Genomic DNA, 15,677 nt, shown 5'->3' with positions numbered 1-15,677 from the left:
TAGTATTTGATACCGTCATTATCTCAGTAGTAATTGAAAACGTCACTATCTAAGTAGCTATTGAAAACGTCACTTTCTCAGTAGTATTTGATACCGTCTTCATCTCAGTAGCAATTGAAAACGTCACTATCTAAGTAGCAATTGAAAACGTCACTTTCTCAGTAGTATTTGATAGCGTCTTTATCTCAGTAGTAATTGAAAACGTCACTATCTAAGTAGCAATTGAAAACGTCACTTTCTCAGTAGTATTTGATACCGTCATTATCTCAGTAGTAATTGAAAACGTCACTATCTAAGTAGCTATTGAAAACGTCACTTTCTCAGTAGTATTTGATACCGTCATTATCTTATTAGCAATTGAAAACGTCACTATCTAAGTAGCTATTGAAAACGTCACTTTCTCAGTAGTATTTGATACCGTCTTTATCTCAGTAGTAATTGAAAAAAAACGTCACTATCTCAGTAGTAATTGAAAACGCCACTTTCTCAGTAGTATTTGATACCGTCTTTATCTCAGTAGTAATTAAAAACGTCACTATCTAAGTAGCAATTGAAAACGTCACTTTCTCAGTAGTATTTGATACCGTCTTTATCTCAGTAGTAATTGAAAACGTCACTATCTAAGTAGCTATTGAAAACGTCACTTTCTCAGTAGTATTTGATAGCGTCTTCATCTCAGTAGCAATTGAAAACGTCACTATCTAAGTAGCAATTGAAAACGTCACTTTCTCAGTAGTATTTGATACCGTCTTCATCTCAGTAGCAATTGAAAACGTCACTATCTAAGTAGCAATTGAAAACGTCACTTTCTCAGTAGTATTTGATAGCGTCTTTATCTCAGTAGCAATTGAAAACGTCACTATCTAAGTAGCAATTGAAAACGTCACTTTCTCAGTAGTATTTGATAGCGTCTTCTTCTCAGTAGCAATTGAAAACGTCACTATCTAAGTAGCAATTGAAAACGTCACTTTCTCAGTAGTATTTGATAGCGTCTTTATCTCAGTAGCAATTGAAAACGTCACTATCTAAGTAGCAATTGAAAACGTCACTTTCTCAGTAGTATTTGATAGCGTCTTCATCTCAGTAGTAATTGAAAACGTCACTATCTAAGTAGCTATTGGAAACGTCACTTTCTCAGTAGTATTTGATAGCGTCTTCATCTCAGTAGTAATTGAAAACGTCACTATGTAAGTAGCTATTGAAAACGTCACTTTCTCAGTAGTATTTGATACCGTTTTTACCTTAGTAGCAATTGAAAACGTCACTTTCTCAGTAGTATTTGATACCGTCTTTATCTCAGTAGTAATTGATACCGTCATTATCTCAGTAGTAATTGATACCGTCATTATCTCAGTAGTAATTGATACCGTCATTATCTCAGTAGTAATTGATACCGTCTTTATCTCAGTAGTAATTGATACCGTCATTATCTCAGTAGTAATTGATACCGTCATTATCTCAGTAGTAATTGATACCGTCACTTTCTCAGTAGTATTTGATACCGTCTTTATCTCAGTAGTATTTGATACCGTCTTTATCTCAGTAGTAACTGATACCGTCATTATCTCAGTAGTAATTGATACCGTCATTATCTCAGTAGTAATTCATACCGTCATTATCTTAGTAGCAATTGAAAACGTCACTTTCTCAGTAGTATTTGATAGCGTCTTCATCTCAGTAGCAATTGAAAACGTCACTATCTAAGTAGCAATTGAAAACGTCACTTTCTCAGTAGTATTTGATACCATCTTTATCTCAGTAGTAATTGAAAAAAACGTCACTATCTAAGTAGCTATTGAAAACGTCACTTTCTTAGTAGTAATTGATAGCGTCTTTATCTCAGTAGTAATTGAAAACGTCACTGTCTAAGTAGCTATTGAAAACGTCACTTTCTTAGTAGTAATTGATAGCGTCTTTATCTCAGCAGTATTTGATACCGTCATTATCTTAGTAGCAATTGAAAATGTCACTATCTAAGTAGCAATTGAAAACGTCACTTTCTCAGTAGTATTTGATACCGTCATTATCTTAGTAACAATTAAAACGTCACTATCTAAGTAGCTATTGAAAACGTCACTTTCTCAGTAGTATTTGATACCGTCTTTATCTCAGTAGTAATTGAAAAAAACGTCACTATCTAAGTAGCTATTGAAAACGTCACTTTCTTAGTAGTAATTGATAGCGTCTTTATCTCAGTAGTAATTGATACCGTAATTATCTTAGTAGCAATTGAAAACGTCACTATCTAAGTAGCTATTGAAAACGTCACTTTCTTAGTAGTTATTGATACCGTCTTTATCTCAGTAGTAATTGAAAACGTCACTATCTAAGTAGCAATTGAAAACGTCACTTTCTCAGTAGTATTTGATACCGTCATTATCTCAGTAGTAATTGAAAACGTCACTATCTAAGTAGCTATTGAAAACGTCACTTTCTCAGTAGTATTTGATACCGTCTTTATCTCAGTAGTAATTGAAAAAAACGTCACTATCTAAGTAGCTATTAAAAACGTCACTTTCCCAGTAGTATTTGATACCGTCATTATCTCAGTAGTAATTGAAAAAAACGTCACTATCTAAGTAGCAATTAAAAACGTCACTTTCTCAGTAGTATTTGATACCGTCTTTATCTCAGTAGTAATTGAAAAAAACGTCACTATCTAAGTAGCTATTAAAAACGTCACTTTCCCAGTAGTATTTGATACCGTCATTATCTCAGTAGTAATTGAAAAAACGTCACTATCTAAGTAGCAATTGAAAACGTCACTTTCCCAGTTGTATTTGATACCGTCATTATCTCAGTAGTAATTGAAAACGTCACTATCTAAGTAGCTATTGAAAACGTCACTTTCTCAGTAGTATTTGATACCGTCTTTATCTCAGTAGTAATTGAAAAAAACGTCACTATCTAAGTAGCAATTGAAAACGTCACTATCTAAGTAGCAATTGAAAACGTCATTTTCTCAGTAGTATTTGATAGCGTCTTTATCTCAGTAGTAATTGAAAACGTCACTATCTAAGTAGCAATTGAAAACGTCACTTTCTCAGTAGTATTTGATACCGTCATTATCTCAGTAGTAATTGAAAACGTCACTATCTAAGTAGCTATTGAAAACGTCACTTTCTCAGTAGTATTTGATACCGTCATTATCTTAGTAGCAATTGAAAACGTCACTATCTATGTAGCTATTGAAAACGTCACTTTCTCAGTAGTATTTGATACCGTCTTTATCTCAGTAGTAATTGAAAAAAACGTCACTATCTAAGTAGCTATTGAAAACGTCACTTTCTCAGTAGTATTTGATAGCGTCTTTATCTCAGTAGTAATTGAAAACGTCACTATCTAAGTAGCAATTGAAAACGTCACTTTCTCAGTAGTATTTGATACCGTCTTTATCTCAGTAGTAATTGAAAACGTCACTATCTAAGTAGCAATTGAAAACGTCACTTTCTCAGTAGTATTTGATAGCGTCTTCATCTCAGTAGCAATTGAAAACGTCACTATCTAAGTAGCAATTGAAAACGTCACTTTCTCAGTAGTATTTGATAGCGTCTTTATCTCAGTAGCAATTGAAAACGTCACTATCTAAGTAGCAATTGAAAACGTCACTTTCTCAGTAGTATTTGATACCGTCTTCATCTCAGTAGCAATTGAAAACGTCACTATCTAAGTAGCAATTGAAAACGTCACTTTCTCAGTAGTATTTGATAGCGTCTTTATCTCAGTAGCAATTGAAAACGTCACTATCTAAGTAGCAATTGAAAACGTCACTTTCTCAGTAGTATTTGATAGCGTCTTCATCTCAGTAGTAATTGAAATCGTCACTATCTAAGTAGCTATTGAAAACGTCACTTTCTCAGTAGTATTTGATAGCGTCTTCATCTCAGTAGCAATTGAAAACGTCACTATCTAAGTAGCAATTGAAAACGTCACTTTCTCAGTAGTATTTGATAGCGTCTTTATCTCAGTAGCAATTGAAAACGTCACTATCTAAGTAGCAATTGAAAACGTCACTTTCTCAGTAGTATTTGATAGCGTCTTCATCTCAGTAGTAATTGAAAACGTCACTATCTAAGTAGCTATTGAAAACGTCACTTTCTCAGTAGTATTTGATAGCGTCTTCATCTCAGTAGTAATTGAAAACGTCACTATCTAAGTAGCAATTGAAAACGTCACTTTCTCAGTAGTATTTGATAGCGTCTTTATCTCAGTAGTAATTGAAAACGTTACTATCTAAGTAGCTATTGAAAACGTCACTTTCTCAGTAGTATTTGATACCGTCTTTATCATAGTAGCAATTGAAAACGTCACTTTCTCAGTAGTATTTGATACCGTCTTTATCTCAGTAGTAATTGATACCGTCATTATCTCAGTAGTAATTGATACCGTCATTATCTCAGTAGTAATTGATACCGTCTTTATCTCAGTAGTAATTGATACCGTCATTATCTCAGTAGTAATTGATACCGTCATTATCTCAGTAGTAATTGATACCGTCACTTTCTCAGTAGTATTTGATACCGTCTTTATCTCAGTAGTATTTGATACCGTCTTTATCTCAGTAGTTATTGATACCGTCATTATCTCAGTAGTAATTGATACCGTCATTATCTCAGTAGTAATTGATACCGTCATTATCTCAGTAGTAATTGAAAACGTCACTTTCTCAGTAGTATTTGATACCGTCATTATCTTAGTAGCAATTGAAAACGTCACTTTCTCAGTAGTATTTGATAGCGTCTTCATCTCAGTAGCAATTGAAAACGTCACTATCTAAGTAGCTATTGAAAACGTCACTTTTTCAGTAGTAATTTATACCGTCTTTATCTCAGTAGTAATTGAAAACGTCACTATCTAAGTAGCTATTGAAAACGTCACTTTCTCAGTAGTATTTGATACCGTCATTATCTTAGTAGCAATTGAAAACGTCACTATCTAAGTAGCAATTGAAAACGTCACTTTCTCAGTAGTATTTGATAGCGTCTTTATCTCAGTAGTAATTGATAACGTCATTATCTCAGTAGCAATTTTAAACGTCATTATCTCAGTAGCAATTTTAAACGTCACCATCGCAGTAACAAATTTATGTTCACAATCTCGGAAATAGAAATGTAAAAGCCACAAGCTTAGATAACAATTAAAATAATCACAGTCTCATCAGTATATATAAACACGTGTACGATTTATTGTAACTTTTCAGTAGAATGGTTGTATAAAACACTAGCTATTTTTGTTTTAAATTGACAAAAGAAATCAAGGTGAAATACTAACTAATTCCAGGGTGTCATCAACGAGGTACACAGAGCACCGTTCACACTGCAGAAGGTCCTGGGCATCCAGCATAATCTTCTCTATCAACTTCTCCAGGTTTTGTTGTTCCACAAATACGCCTCGAGCCAGGTTCAGGAGAAGCTGCAAGTTAGTACATTTGATTGACATTATGAATCATAGACCAGTATACCTGTGAGAGTAAACAAGTGCATAGTTATCAAAGCCATGCTTAACATGTGCGTTCTGTCTCACTCGATATACAGTCGAAACTCGTTGGCTCGATATCTCATGGCTAGATATCCTCGTTGGCTCGAACCAAATTAAAAGGACCGATTTTTATTTACTCTTTGTTCATATAAATTTCGATCGGATGGCTCGATATCTTGAGGGTCGATATTTCTCTACGCTCGAAGTCGTTTTCGCGGTCCCAAACAAGAATTTCACGCTTTGATTTGTTTGCTTGGGTCGATGTCATTTTCGCGGGTTCAGTTAAGAATATCACACCTTGATTTGTTTGATTGGCTTCATTTAGCACAAGGCGCTAATCGATTAAAATTGCTTGACTGATATAATTATTATCGAATTCAAATGGTTTAACAGTTTGAATAAACATGCCATCACTTTAAGTTCTGTCTCTTATTGTTATCCATCCCTAAATTACTATGCATTTTGATATAACTTTTAAGCTATGTTTATGTTACCCACTGTTTACAATTGCTTGTTTTCGCATAAATGTATTTGTATTATAAATAAAAAAATAAAATGATATTTTTTAATAATCGAATAAGTCATATTACGAAATTTAGGGTGCGTAACTATGCCCAATAAATACTCTTCATTCTCTTGCGGAGATAGCGTAGCCAATAACAAACGAGGTAAATAAGACTTTATGTAACAAATGAAAAAATAACATTTTGTTAGCAATCCCGCTTGGCTCGATAATCTCGAGGCTCGAAGTACTTTGGCTGGTCCATAGAATATCGAGCCATCGAGTTTCGACTGTATGTATGAAGTTTAATTTGAGTGTATTTATGTTAGTTTTAGTTAAGGCCAACGTAAAAGCTTGTAAACACCGAATACAACGCCGAAGATGTTGCATCCTGTGTATGATAATATCACAACTAGTTTATTCCAGGAAACACAGTAGCTGAAATGAGAGTGATGGGTTTTCCTAAAGATTTACAATATTAATAATTTTGCGGTAACATTAAAAATAAACACAAACTAGTCCTAGATGTTTTTCTTCGTGTGTGTACATGTATCGACATAATACTGCTGTTAGACATGGCATTCCTGTACAATAAATTAGAAATAACGACTTCATTAAACATTTCTGACCTTCCGATAACATTGAATTTGTCCTGTAATGACGAGTAAAGACAAAAGACTCTTAGTGTTGCAGACGCATAATTTAAGGCCTTAAAACAGACATCTGAAACAGCTGCACATTGGTCATGCTGATTGTATGATACCGCAGAACATGAGGCATTGTCCTGGGACTGGGTAATTGCGTAAAAACGGGTGATAACACGTATATCTCATGTTATTTAATCTAATTATATTTATATCGTTTTAAGCCATAGCGATAGTTATAAAAGGAATTTCAGTTAGACACATAAATCTGAAGCCCACCATATTTCTATAATTCATTTTTTGCTGTATGACAAGTTTATTTCCTTGTAATGTACGCGCATTTTAGGCAAATGCCTCTAAATGTTTTCTATATAATTATGTATCATTTCACCACAATTTAGGCAGTCGCATTATCTGTAACCTTATTGTAGCTTTCTCCCTAAAACACATTTTATACTGTTGTGCATTGGTGCCGATTCAGGAGAACATAAGGTGTCCATGGACTCAATTATTGTACATAAAGGCCAGAAATAGATAACATTGCGTCATGTTCATCTTCTTCATTGTCGTCATTGCTTCTATTTATGTCTCCTTAGGGAACATTTATTGATGTGATCTCCATGAAAATCTATAATATGGCATTCCTTTGCCTATTTGAAAGGATCAAAACAGACATACATTTATGTTTTCATTTGTTGATAGTTTATCAAACATATTTCTGCTTTAATCGTTTGACTATTCTCTACCATAACTAATTCAGTTTCTGACTTAACACCAAGTGTAACTGTGGAATGAAATACGCCTTGCAGTTAAATATCAATATATGAGTGTGTCTGACTTAAAGTCAAGTGTTTCTGTTTCACGAAAAATGCCTTGAAGACGTATAGCTCCGCGTGTTTCTTCCACACTTGACATTTCACCAGAGATAGTGAAAACGCAGTTCTAATTACCTTATTTCGCTTGTATTCTTGAACAGACATCTCAAACAGCTGCGCATTCGTGATGCCGATTCCACAGAACATGAGATATTTTCGGAAAACCTGAAAAGATAGCAAGACGCAGTCATGAAAAACGCTAGAATCTATTAAGCGACATTATTTTATATCGCCTTTGGGGCCTTGTGGTATTATTTTCACGCGATCTTTGAGGGTAGATAGGAAATAGAAGAAAAGGTGCGATATCAAGAACATACGTTAGGTAAAACCAATAGGAAAGAAATAGAAATCCACACTCAACCTAATCTAAACATACGTTAGGTAAATGGTCAGAAAACAAAACCACTTTTAGTGTGAATATAGACAGATAATGTGAGCTGCACCGATCGACCTTGGGCCTTCGGACTTGTATTGTTTTTGAATGTATTTAAAAAAAGACACAAAAATATCTTTAAAAAAAATGTGTAAGATACGTGTTAACAAAAAATACGATGCATTGCGCATTTTAAAATTTTATTTGACGTCACACACATGAACAGCAGACATGTGTTTCAGATTTGTACAATGTACATCGTCTTCATATACATTACAATTGTTTTAATATATAATGTCAACGTGCATTGTTGGCTATTTTCAATTTTTATAAAACAACTATTTTTAACAAAAAATTGGAGGCTGAACTTAACATCTTTCATCATTCATTAAATTATTTCTGATAACAAGAGCTTCTTTAATAAATAATGCTTGTTGAATTCATTCATTCCTGTCATTTGATTTCATTAATATTATTGTATAAATTTGTACACAGAAGGGTGCATGTATTAACAACATTTTAGATATCTCTTTCTAACAACGGAGTAACAAGGTCATATACAAATAATATACACATGACATTAATTCGAAATGACAGGCGTCATTACTGTATCAATATTCCATCTAACTTAATGTTACTTGTTTTTCTAACATTATTAATGGATCATATTTTTGCATTTCTAAACAATCGGGATTTTCTTTATAGACACGGTGAATGCAGTCAAACGATGAAATCCATGGTTGCTATGGAAACATGAGAAAAGGAAAATTGTGCCAACGACAATCCTTTTTTAAAAAAGAAATTTGGAAGCAATTCAAGTGCTTTGAAAATTCATTATTTTCGGCATTCTGTATCACTGATTATTACATTCGTAGTGATTATGTCTTAAGGCTAGAAGCCGGGCAATGTGGCACATACGACAAACAAAACAGGAAGAGAAAGATATACACAAACGAATGTCGAATTCAACTTTCAACTTTTCAACTTTCATTTTCAAATGCTAAGTTCCGCATTATACGGAAAACAAAAGCAGACATTTTATACAAATACAATGTTCATATCACGTAATACAATGTTATATACAAACAAACACTTTAGTGTTATAGAGAATCATAAAAATACACACATATACATAAGTAAGCTTTTTAGAAATAATAATGCCGCGCATAGATGTAGCATCGGCACATGCAAGTATGCAAAATATAAACATGTTTATTAAATATAAATGTGACATACATTGCGGTACCATCGACATATTGGACTAAAAAATAAAAATCAGAAATTTATAGAATGTATACGTGTAAGAAGCTACAAAAATGAGTTGTTTAACGCATATTATGAAACAGGATTTATACAAACAGCTATGTTTCAGGTTATATAACAATGATTTAACAAATATATACAATGCTATTTACAACTGTTTGCAGTGTGTACATATCATATGTTGACATATTAGTGAAAGAAATAAAAATAAATAATGCTCAAATAAATCAATTATCATATTGACTAGTTACTTTCATTGTTATGGTTAGTGATTGTTTGCTTTATGAAAAACTAATACAAATTATAGGTGTGAGTACAAGGATTTAAAGGTGCTTTTAATCAATAGTTTATGATGTATTGATCTTTTTTTTCTTTTCTTTTTTTTCTTTTTTTTCTTTTTTTTTCTATTCCAAAATGAATTCGTTTCTAACTTTGATTTTTCATTGAAAAGTAATTTATTATTTTATTACAAAAGATACTTAGTTTACGAATGTCCTCCTTGTTTTCGTTGTTAAACAGTTCTCTTAATTTCTGAGTATTAGGTCTGTTATAATAATATCTATTAAGATATTTGTGCCTCTCATTTGAAAAAGTATTACATTTGAACAAATAGTGAAACTCATCCCCAGTTAATCATCACAGTTAACACATTTTCTTTCATTTATGACAGTGCTATTCCATCTACCCGTTTCTATAGGTAGTCTATGATTTCTGGTTATAAAGGACAATAATAATTTAGTTAAATTTGATGATAAATCATTTATATAATTACTTTGTGCAAAATTAACTTTTACAATTTTGTAGAAGTTCGATGCTGAGGTTCTGTCAATATCAGAGTGCCATTGTTGAATAAAACAGTCATTTATTTTTTGGTGCATAGACTTTATAAGCCATTTACTATTACTAAAACTGTGGCTATACCATATACCCGAGTAACCGTTATTGCAAAGTATATTTTTAACATTTTCGAACCACGGTGATTTAACACGTCTTTGTGAAACAAGTTCATTAAGTAATACATACAATTTTGAGTTTAGTTTCATTACTTGACCGTTTTCTTTGTTGTCAATCATTCGAGCCCAGTAAGATACAATTCTCGTTTTTATGTCTACTGATAGCGGCTGGATGCCGATTTCTCCGTATACCATATAGTTTGGTGTATATTTTTTTAAGTTGAAAATATATTTGTAAAATTTCAGTTGAACCCTTTCTAAGACATCAATATTTCCAAAACCCCAAATTTCACATCCATATAATAAAATGGGTTTTACACATTTCTCCAAAAGATCAATTTGAATATCAAATGGTAGTGTGAGTTTTTTTTATTTTTCTAAGTAGCGAAAACATGGCCTTTCAGCTTCTGGATAGATACAATGACAGTCTAAGGAAAAGAATTGTTAACACGAAACCTTTTCTTTAAAATAAACATGATCTAACTGGATTGAACCGCAAAATATCTGGAAGGCGAAAAAACGATGTTGAAATAAACTTGGTAAAATAATGAGCAAAGAGAAGGGAATTGAATACCTTCTTAAGTATTCAATCAGCTTATTCAAAAAGCAATCAAGGGATATGACACTTGCTACAAGTAACTCCATAACCCTGACCCTTGGTAATTCCTATTTCTTATTATTTCTGAAATAGCTTTGACATGGATTGTAAACGTTTGTGACCCATTATAACTAAATGCCTAGTGACTGTATGTGGCTCAGTGTGGACTCTCAAAATTAAGTTAAAAAAAATGATTCTATAGGTTAATATTTTGTTTAATTCTAAGTAATTTAATTGATTAATAGGGATTATACTTTGAATTACGTGCAAATCATGATTTCAGAAAAAAACACGAATTTCTCAGAGATTAATTTATTTTCTGGTGGATTAGCATTTACGGCCAATGCCTTGCAGACTATTTCTTAAATCAAATTGACTTGAACTGAATTTCTGAATTTGTTCGAAATGTATGGTTGTCATTTACGTGAAACGTTAGAAATTGCATTTTACCATTGTAGAGATTGAAGATTTTTATATTAAAAACTCGGACAAGAAACCGGCAAACAATATACTCCTAAAAATGAGCGAGATGAAATCACAGTGAAAATATGGGAATTGAAGGCCGAAACTTACAGGAGAAAATCAAAGCGCTAAAAACGTTGAAAGGCTTTTAGCCTGCTACGTTTTTTTCGGAGTTGTCATATAATTGATGTAATTGTTAAACAAATTAACATAAATATCTTAAGAAAGTATTTGCATGCTCATGAATTCCTTCGCAAACACTTTTAGATTTTTCTGCTGAAACTCAATTTAATCAAAACCATCGAATGTCAGTTACTTAAAATACTCATTTAATATGGGGAATACCAAAATAATTATGAAGTAAAAAGTAATACTCAATTGTTTATGAAAACTTATCTAGAACTTTGGTTTTATAAACAATGCACTGCCACAGATTAAAATTTTGGGCATTTTTAGTAAAATCTACTCTTCACTTCAAACATGACTGGGTCGTATCTAATAACTATCACGGTATGCCCGCTGGGCTAAATGTACCCAACAAAGTGCATTGTACATGTATTTCTACAATGACACGATTCTCGCGTAAAATTCTCCTGGATCGAGTCACCCACACACCATGTATTCCCTCCATGTTTTGATGTATCTTAATATTGCCCTTAACCTATACCTCGTGGAACAAATTAATATATTATATGAGTGGTTTATAAATATGCATATGTAACATGCTCAATACTCTAGGCTAAAATTACTGATACAAACTTAGGAATCTTCACACACTCTCCGTTCCATTCGGCATTACTTGACTATACTCACAAATCGAAGCAAGCTGAAAGCTTGACAACGCTTTAAATGCTTTGATTTTAATTGTAAATTTGTATAAAATGCATTACGAGTGGTTAAAGACTGATAGTATATACTTAGACAAATGGATGGTTTGAAGAAACACAGTCGCGTTACCAGCCTGAAAGCAATTCACAATGCAGTGACAAAAATCAGTAAGTGTATAGAAGTCAAACCATATTCTTGAAAAAATGTCAGATAACCTTGGTTATCTTTGACATTTTATTTTAAAACTAGTCCATTGAAGACATTTGAGAATATCCTTCGGAATCACCAACACATACTATGTAAATGGCAACCGCAATAGATTCGAACTGTACTTTGAAATCAATGATTTGAATAAGACCGTTAACACAATCCATATAGGACCGGCATACCCGATATAACGAGTATAATATATATAATGGTTTTTAAATTTAGTATATACTCAAGAACCAGCAAGTCATATTGAATGACCCAGAATAACTACACTTGGGACAAATGAGACTTAATTCCTCTTTCAAAAATGAGAAAACCATCGATGTCCAAATTATATACGGGTCATAAGTGAGCAACTGATTTGTCATTTTTGATAACATTTTTCATCATTTCCTGGTAGCCTTCAGAACAACATTTGGATGTCAAACTACCCTGTTAAGGCTGGTGGAAGACTGGAAAAAAGCCCTTGATGAGAACAAATATCTAGGCGCAGTTCTAATTGACATCTCGAAAGCATTGGACTGCCTGCCCCATGATCTCATTTAAGATAAGTTTAATGCATACGGTCTCTCAGCCCCAGCATGCAAACTTATGCACAGCTATCTTACTATTGCGCGTAAATATATATGTATTTGTATTGATATTTATTAAAACTTACACACATGTTGACATCTAAATACGTTACAAATTACCAAAGAAGAGAAACAAATATGTTTATTAGCAAATAGATTCCGATTTAATCTAGACGCTTTGGGATAAAGCGCTAACAGAACTATCAACGAGGGAGACGGCGGAACAAATACGCTTAATGCCTCAATCAATGGTGGACAGGAACGTTGATTTCCCATGATCATAAATTCTGCAGACATACAAGACAATAATAGTATCATCATTATGAACTGAGTATCACAAACATATTACGATCTTTTGCAATACATATTTTTGAACATGCATATAAAACTTAGAATTAAGTGTGATGTTAAGCAAATAAAATTCCTATTTATGAGATGTGGATGACATCCTGTCCTGTAGTACAGACATTCAATCTGTCAACGAATACAATACTAGAGTGATCATTCGGCATTGAATCTACAACTATATTTAAAGGGTTTTGTGCAAGTTGTCTTGATAATTATCTTATACCATCTCCTTATCAAAGTTGATGGACTTAATATACGAACACACGTGCGTTTTAAGGTTATTAGTGATAGCACGTCTGTAGTGTGTGATACTGTTATTATGTACGCCGTGTAATTCATAACCATGTACCAACATTAAATGTTTATAAGAAATAAAAGTCATAAACAATTATGTGCTGTCGTGTTTTGCCATCAATCAATGGTGATTGGTAAGATCTAGCACCAATAAATTGATATCTGAAAGGTGTTTATTTTATTATAAGAAAGTTCTGTGATGATGTCCATTGATTTCAGCCATGTCATTATCACAGGCAATTGATTTTCTCTGGCGCTTTATAAACAAGAATTAGCCCAACATGAGTCTTATTAAGTGTAAAGTGATATTTGTAGTACCAATGATGAGGCAATATTTCAATTAACAGAATACGACGTTGTACATTTTACACAATACGTCATAAATATAATCACACCAGTAAGCTTCTTATTCTTAAATTTTCAAACAACTATATCAAAATATTAATATTTAAGATTACCTCTACATCCTGGTACTCAAAGACATGATTGCCTGTGATTTTGTTGATGATTTGAGCGACCCCTATCACCTCCGACTCGTGGTTGAGAATCGGCATGCACAGAATACTGTGAGTTCTGAACCCTGTCCTTGCATCCACTGATTTGTTGAATCGGGGATCCTGTAACACATTCATGGAAAGCTTGTTAGCGTTTATAAACCAGTTGCTTTTTTCTGTTTTGCAGTGGAATTTTACTCTACATCAAAACTAAACAAGAAGAAAAGAACGAATTATTAACGCAAAATTCCTCACAAATTCAATTGCAACATATTATGTAGCTTATTCCATCAGCTAAATATACATGCTTAATCTTACATAACATTCGAACATACCTTATTATGATACCAGGTAAGAGCATTTTGTTGCAGACAACCTTATATGTCGCAAAATAAACAAGAAACACAAAACCACCTTCGAAAATAAGTTCTTGGAACATTTGCGATGCAATAAAACTGTGGATGACCGCACTAAGCATTAACCAATTTCTTTTTCAGCCGTTGGATAGAAATAACTAAACTTCCATCGAAGTCGGAGTTTTCGGACTTGTTATATTTATGGTAGCATGTTTACTTGATCTCAAATTAAAGGTATAAACGGTTTTTATAACATTCAAGACAACAATCCTAAAACCCACTTTACACCCAGCTTAAAACCTTGCACAAATCCAAAAAGCATATACATTTTAAAGAAAATTCATTGACATATTTATAATTCTAAAGAATTTTTACGAACCTCATATGCTTCGGTTATATTAATGGTTTCTTTGGTTCGAGCAACATGCCCTGCAATACCACAACCAAATGGAACTTTGATTTCATTATCCTCTGAATGCAAAGATTCTTCAAGGGTTGAATTCTCTGTCACATTAAACAGTTTTGACACAAGGTACCGGTTATTCTTTGAACCTCTGACAAGAAACAAGCTTCCTCTATCACTGCCCGTTAAAACACTTACATTCCTTAAAATCTTGTGACATAAAACGTTCACATCCAGTTCACTTGCAATGTCTCTGATCAGCTCCATGAACATTTCACATTCATTCATAGCCAAAAGCTTGTCCCGTGTTACAAGGGACCTATTCCCTTTCCAGGCCATACCATCAACATAATTCTTAAACATGGCTGATGTGATGGAGTTGCGGGATACTGTTCTAAATTGTGGTTTGTCCATTACATCCATGTTTTTAATTTTGTAAATGAGCTCAGGTGTTCCGTGTTTCTTGATCCAGTTTTCAAGAAAGTCAGCGTTGGATAGAAGATAATTATCCACGTCCTCTTCTCGCAATATAGGTGGTGATTCGGATTCCATTATTATTGTCAAAACAAGTCAAACCTAGTAGATAAGTTGATCAAAATATTCAATGATACAAAGTGAATATGCTATTTTGCTGAGTCCCTGAAATGAGAGTACTGCGTATTTTACTCAAAAGTCAGAGTCAAAAGTCATTCAAATCAGAAATAGTATGATACTACCAATAGATTAGCTTAAGACTAACCAGAGCATATATAACGCATGGTATACAAATAGCAATACATTTAACGTTTCTAAACGTTCGAACATTAGTTCCTTAAATAATTATATGCATGTCCAATTAACTAATATTGTCTACATCAAAATACAACATGCGATCGAATCGTATGACAATAACAGCCTATTCATTTATATTTTTCCAATATTTGTAACAGTAGTTGAATAACTGTCATAAAGAAAACAGTATTATTAACGACACATCAGTTAATTGCAATGTAAGTATCATCCATAAATACCTATTTAAAGTAAG

At 33.1% G+C, this 15,677-nt stretch overlaps 1 protein-coding gene across 1 annotated transcript in view; it reads right to left on the bottom strand.

Annotated features, from left to right (window-relative positions):
• The window catches only part of LOC128212019 (cGMP-specific 3',5'-cyclic phosphodiesterase-like), a 52,865-nt gene extending 37,479 nt beyond the window's left edge, over positions 1-15,386 (bottom strand). The window contains exons 1-4 of the mRNA XM_052917236.1: positions 14,630-15,386; positions 13,859-14,017; positions 7,575-7,664; positions 5,272-5,412 (exon numbers count right to left, since the gene is read on the bottom strand). Of these exons, the coding sequence (XP_052773196.1) occupies positions 5,272-5,412; positions 7,575-7,664; positions 13,859-14,017; positions 14,630-15,205 (966 nt within the window). The 5' untranslated portion in view covers positions 15,206-15,386. The remainder of the gene's footprint in view (positions 1-5,271; positions 5,413-7,574; positions 7,665-13,858; positions 14,018-14,629) is intronic.
• Positions 15,387-15,677: the final 291 nt, after the last annotated feature.

This window comes from Mya arenaria, chromosome 12, assembly GCF_026914265.1.
Source record: "Mya arenaria isolate MELC-2E11 chromosome 12, ASM2691426v1".
Classification (NCBI taxonomy): domain Eukaryota; kingdom Metazoa; phylum Mollusca; class Bivalvia; order Myida; family Myidae; genus Mya; species Mya arenaria.
This window is presented reverse-complemented; position numbering and strand designations above follow the sequence as displayed.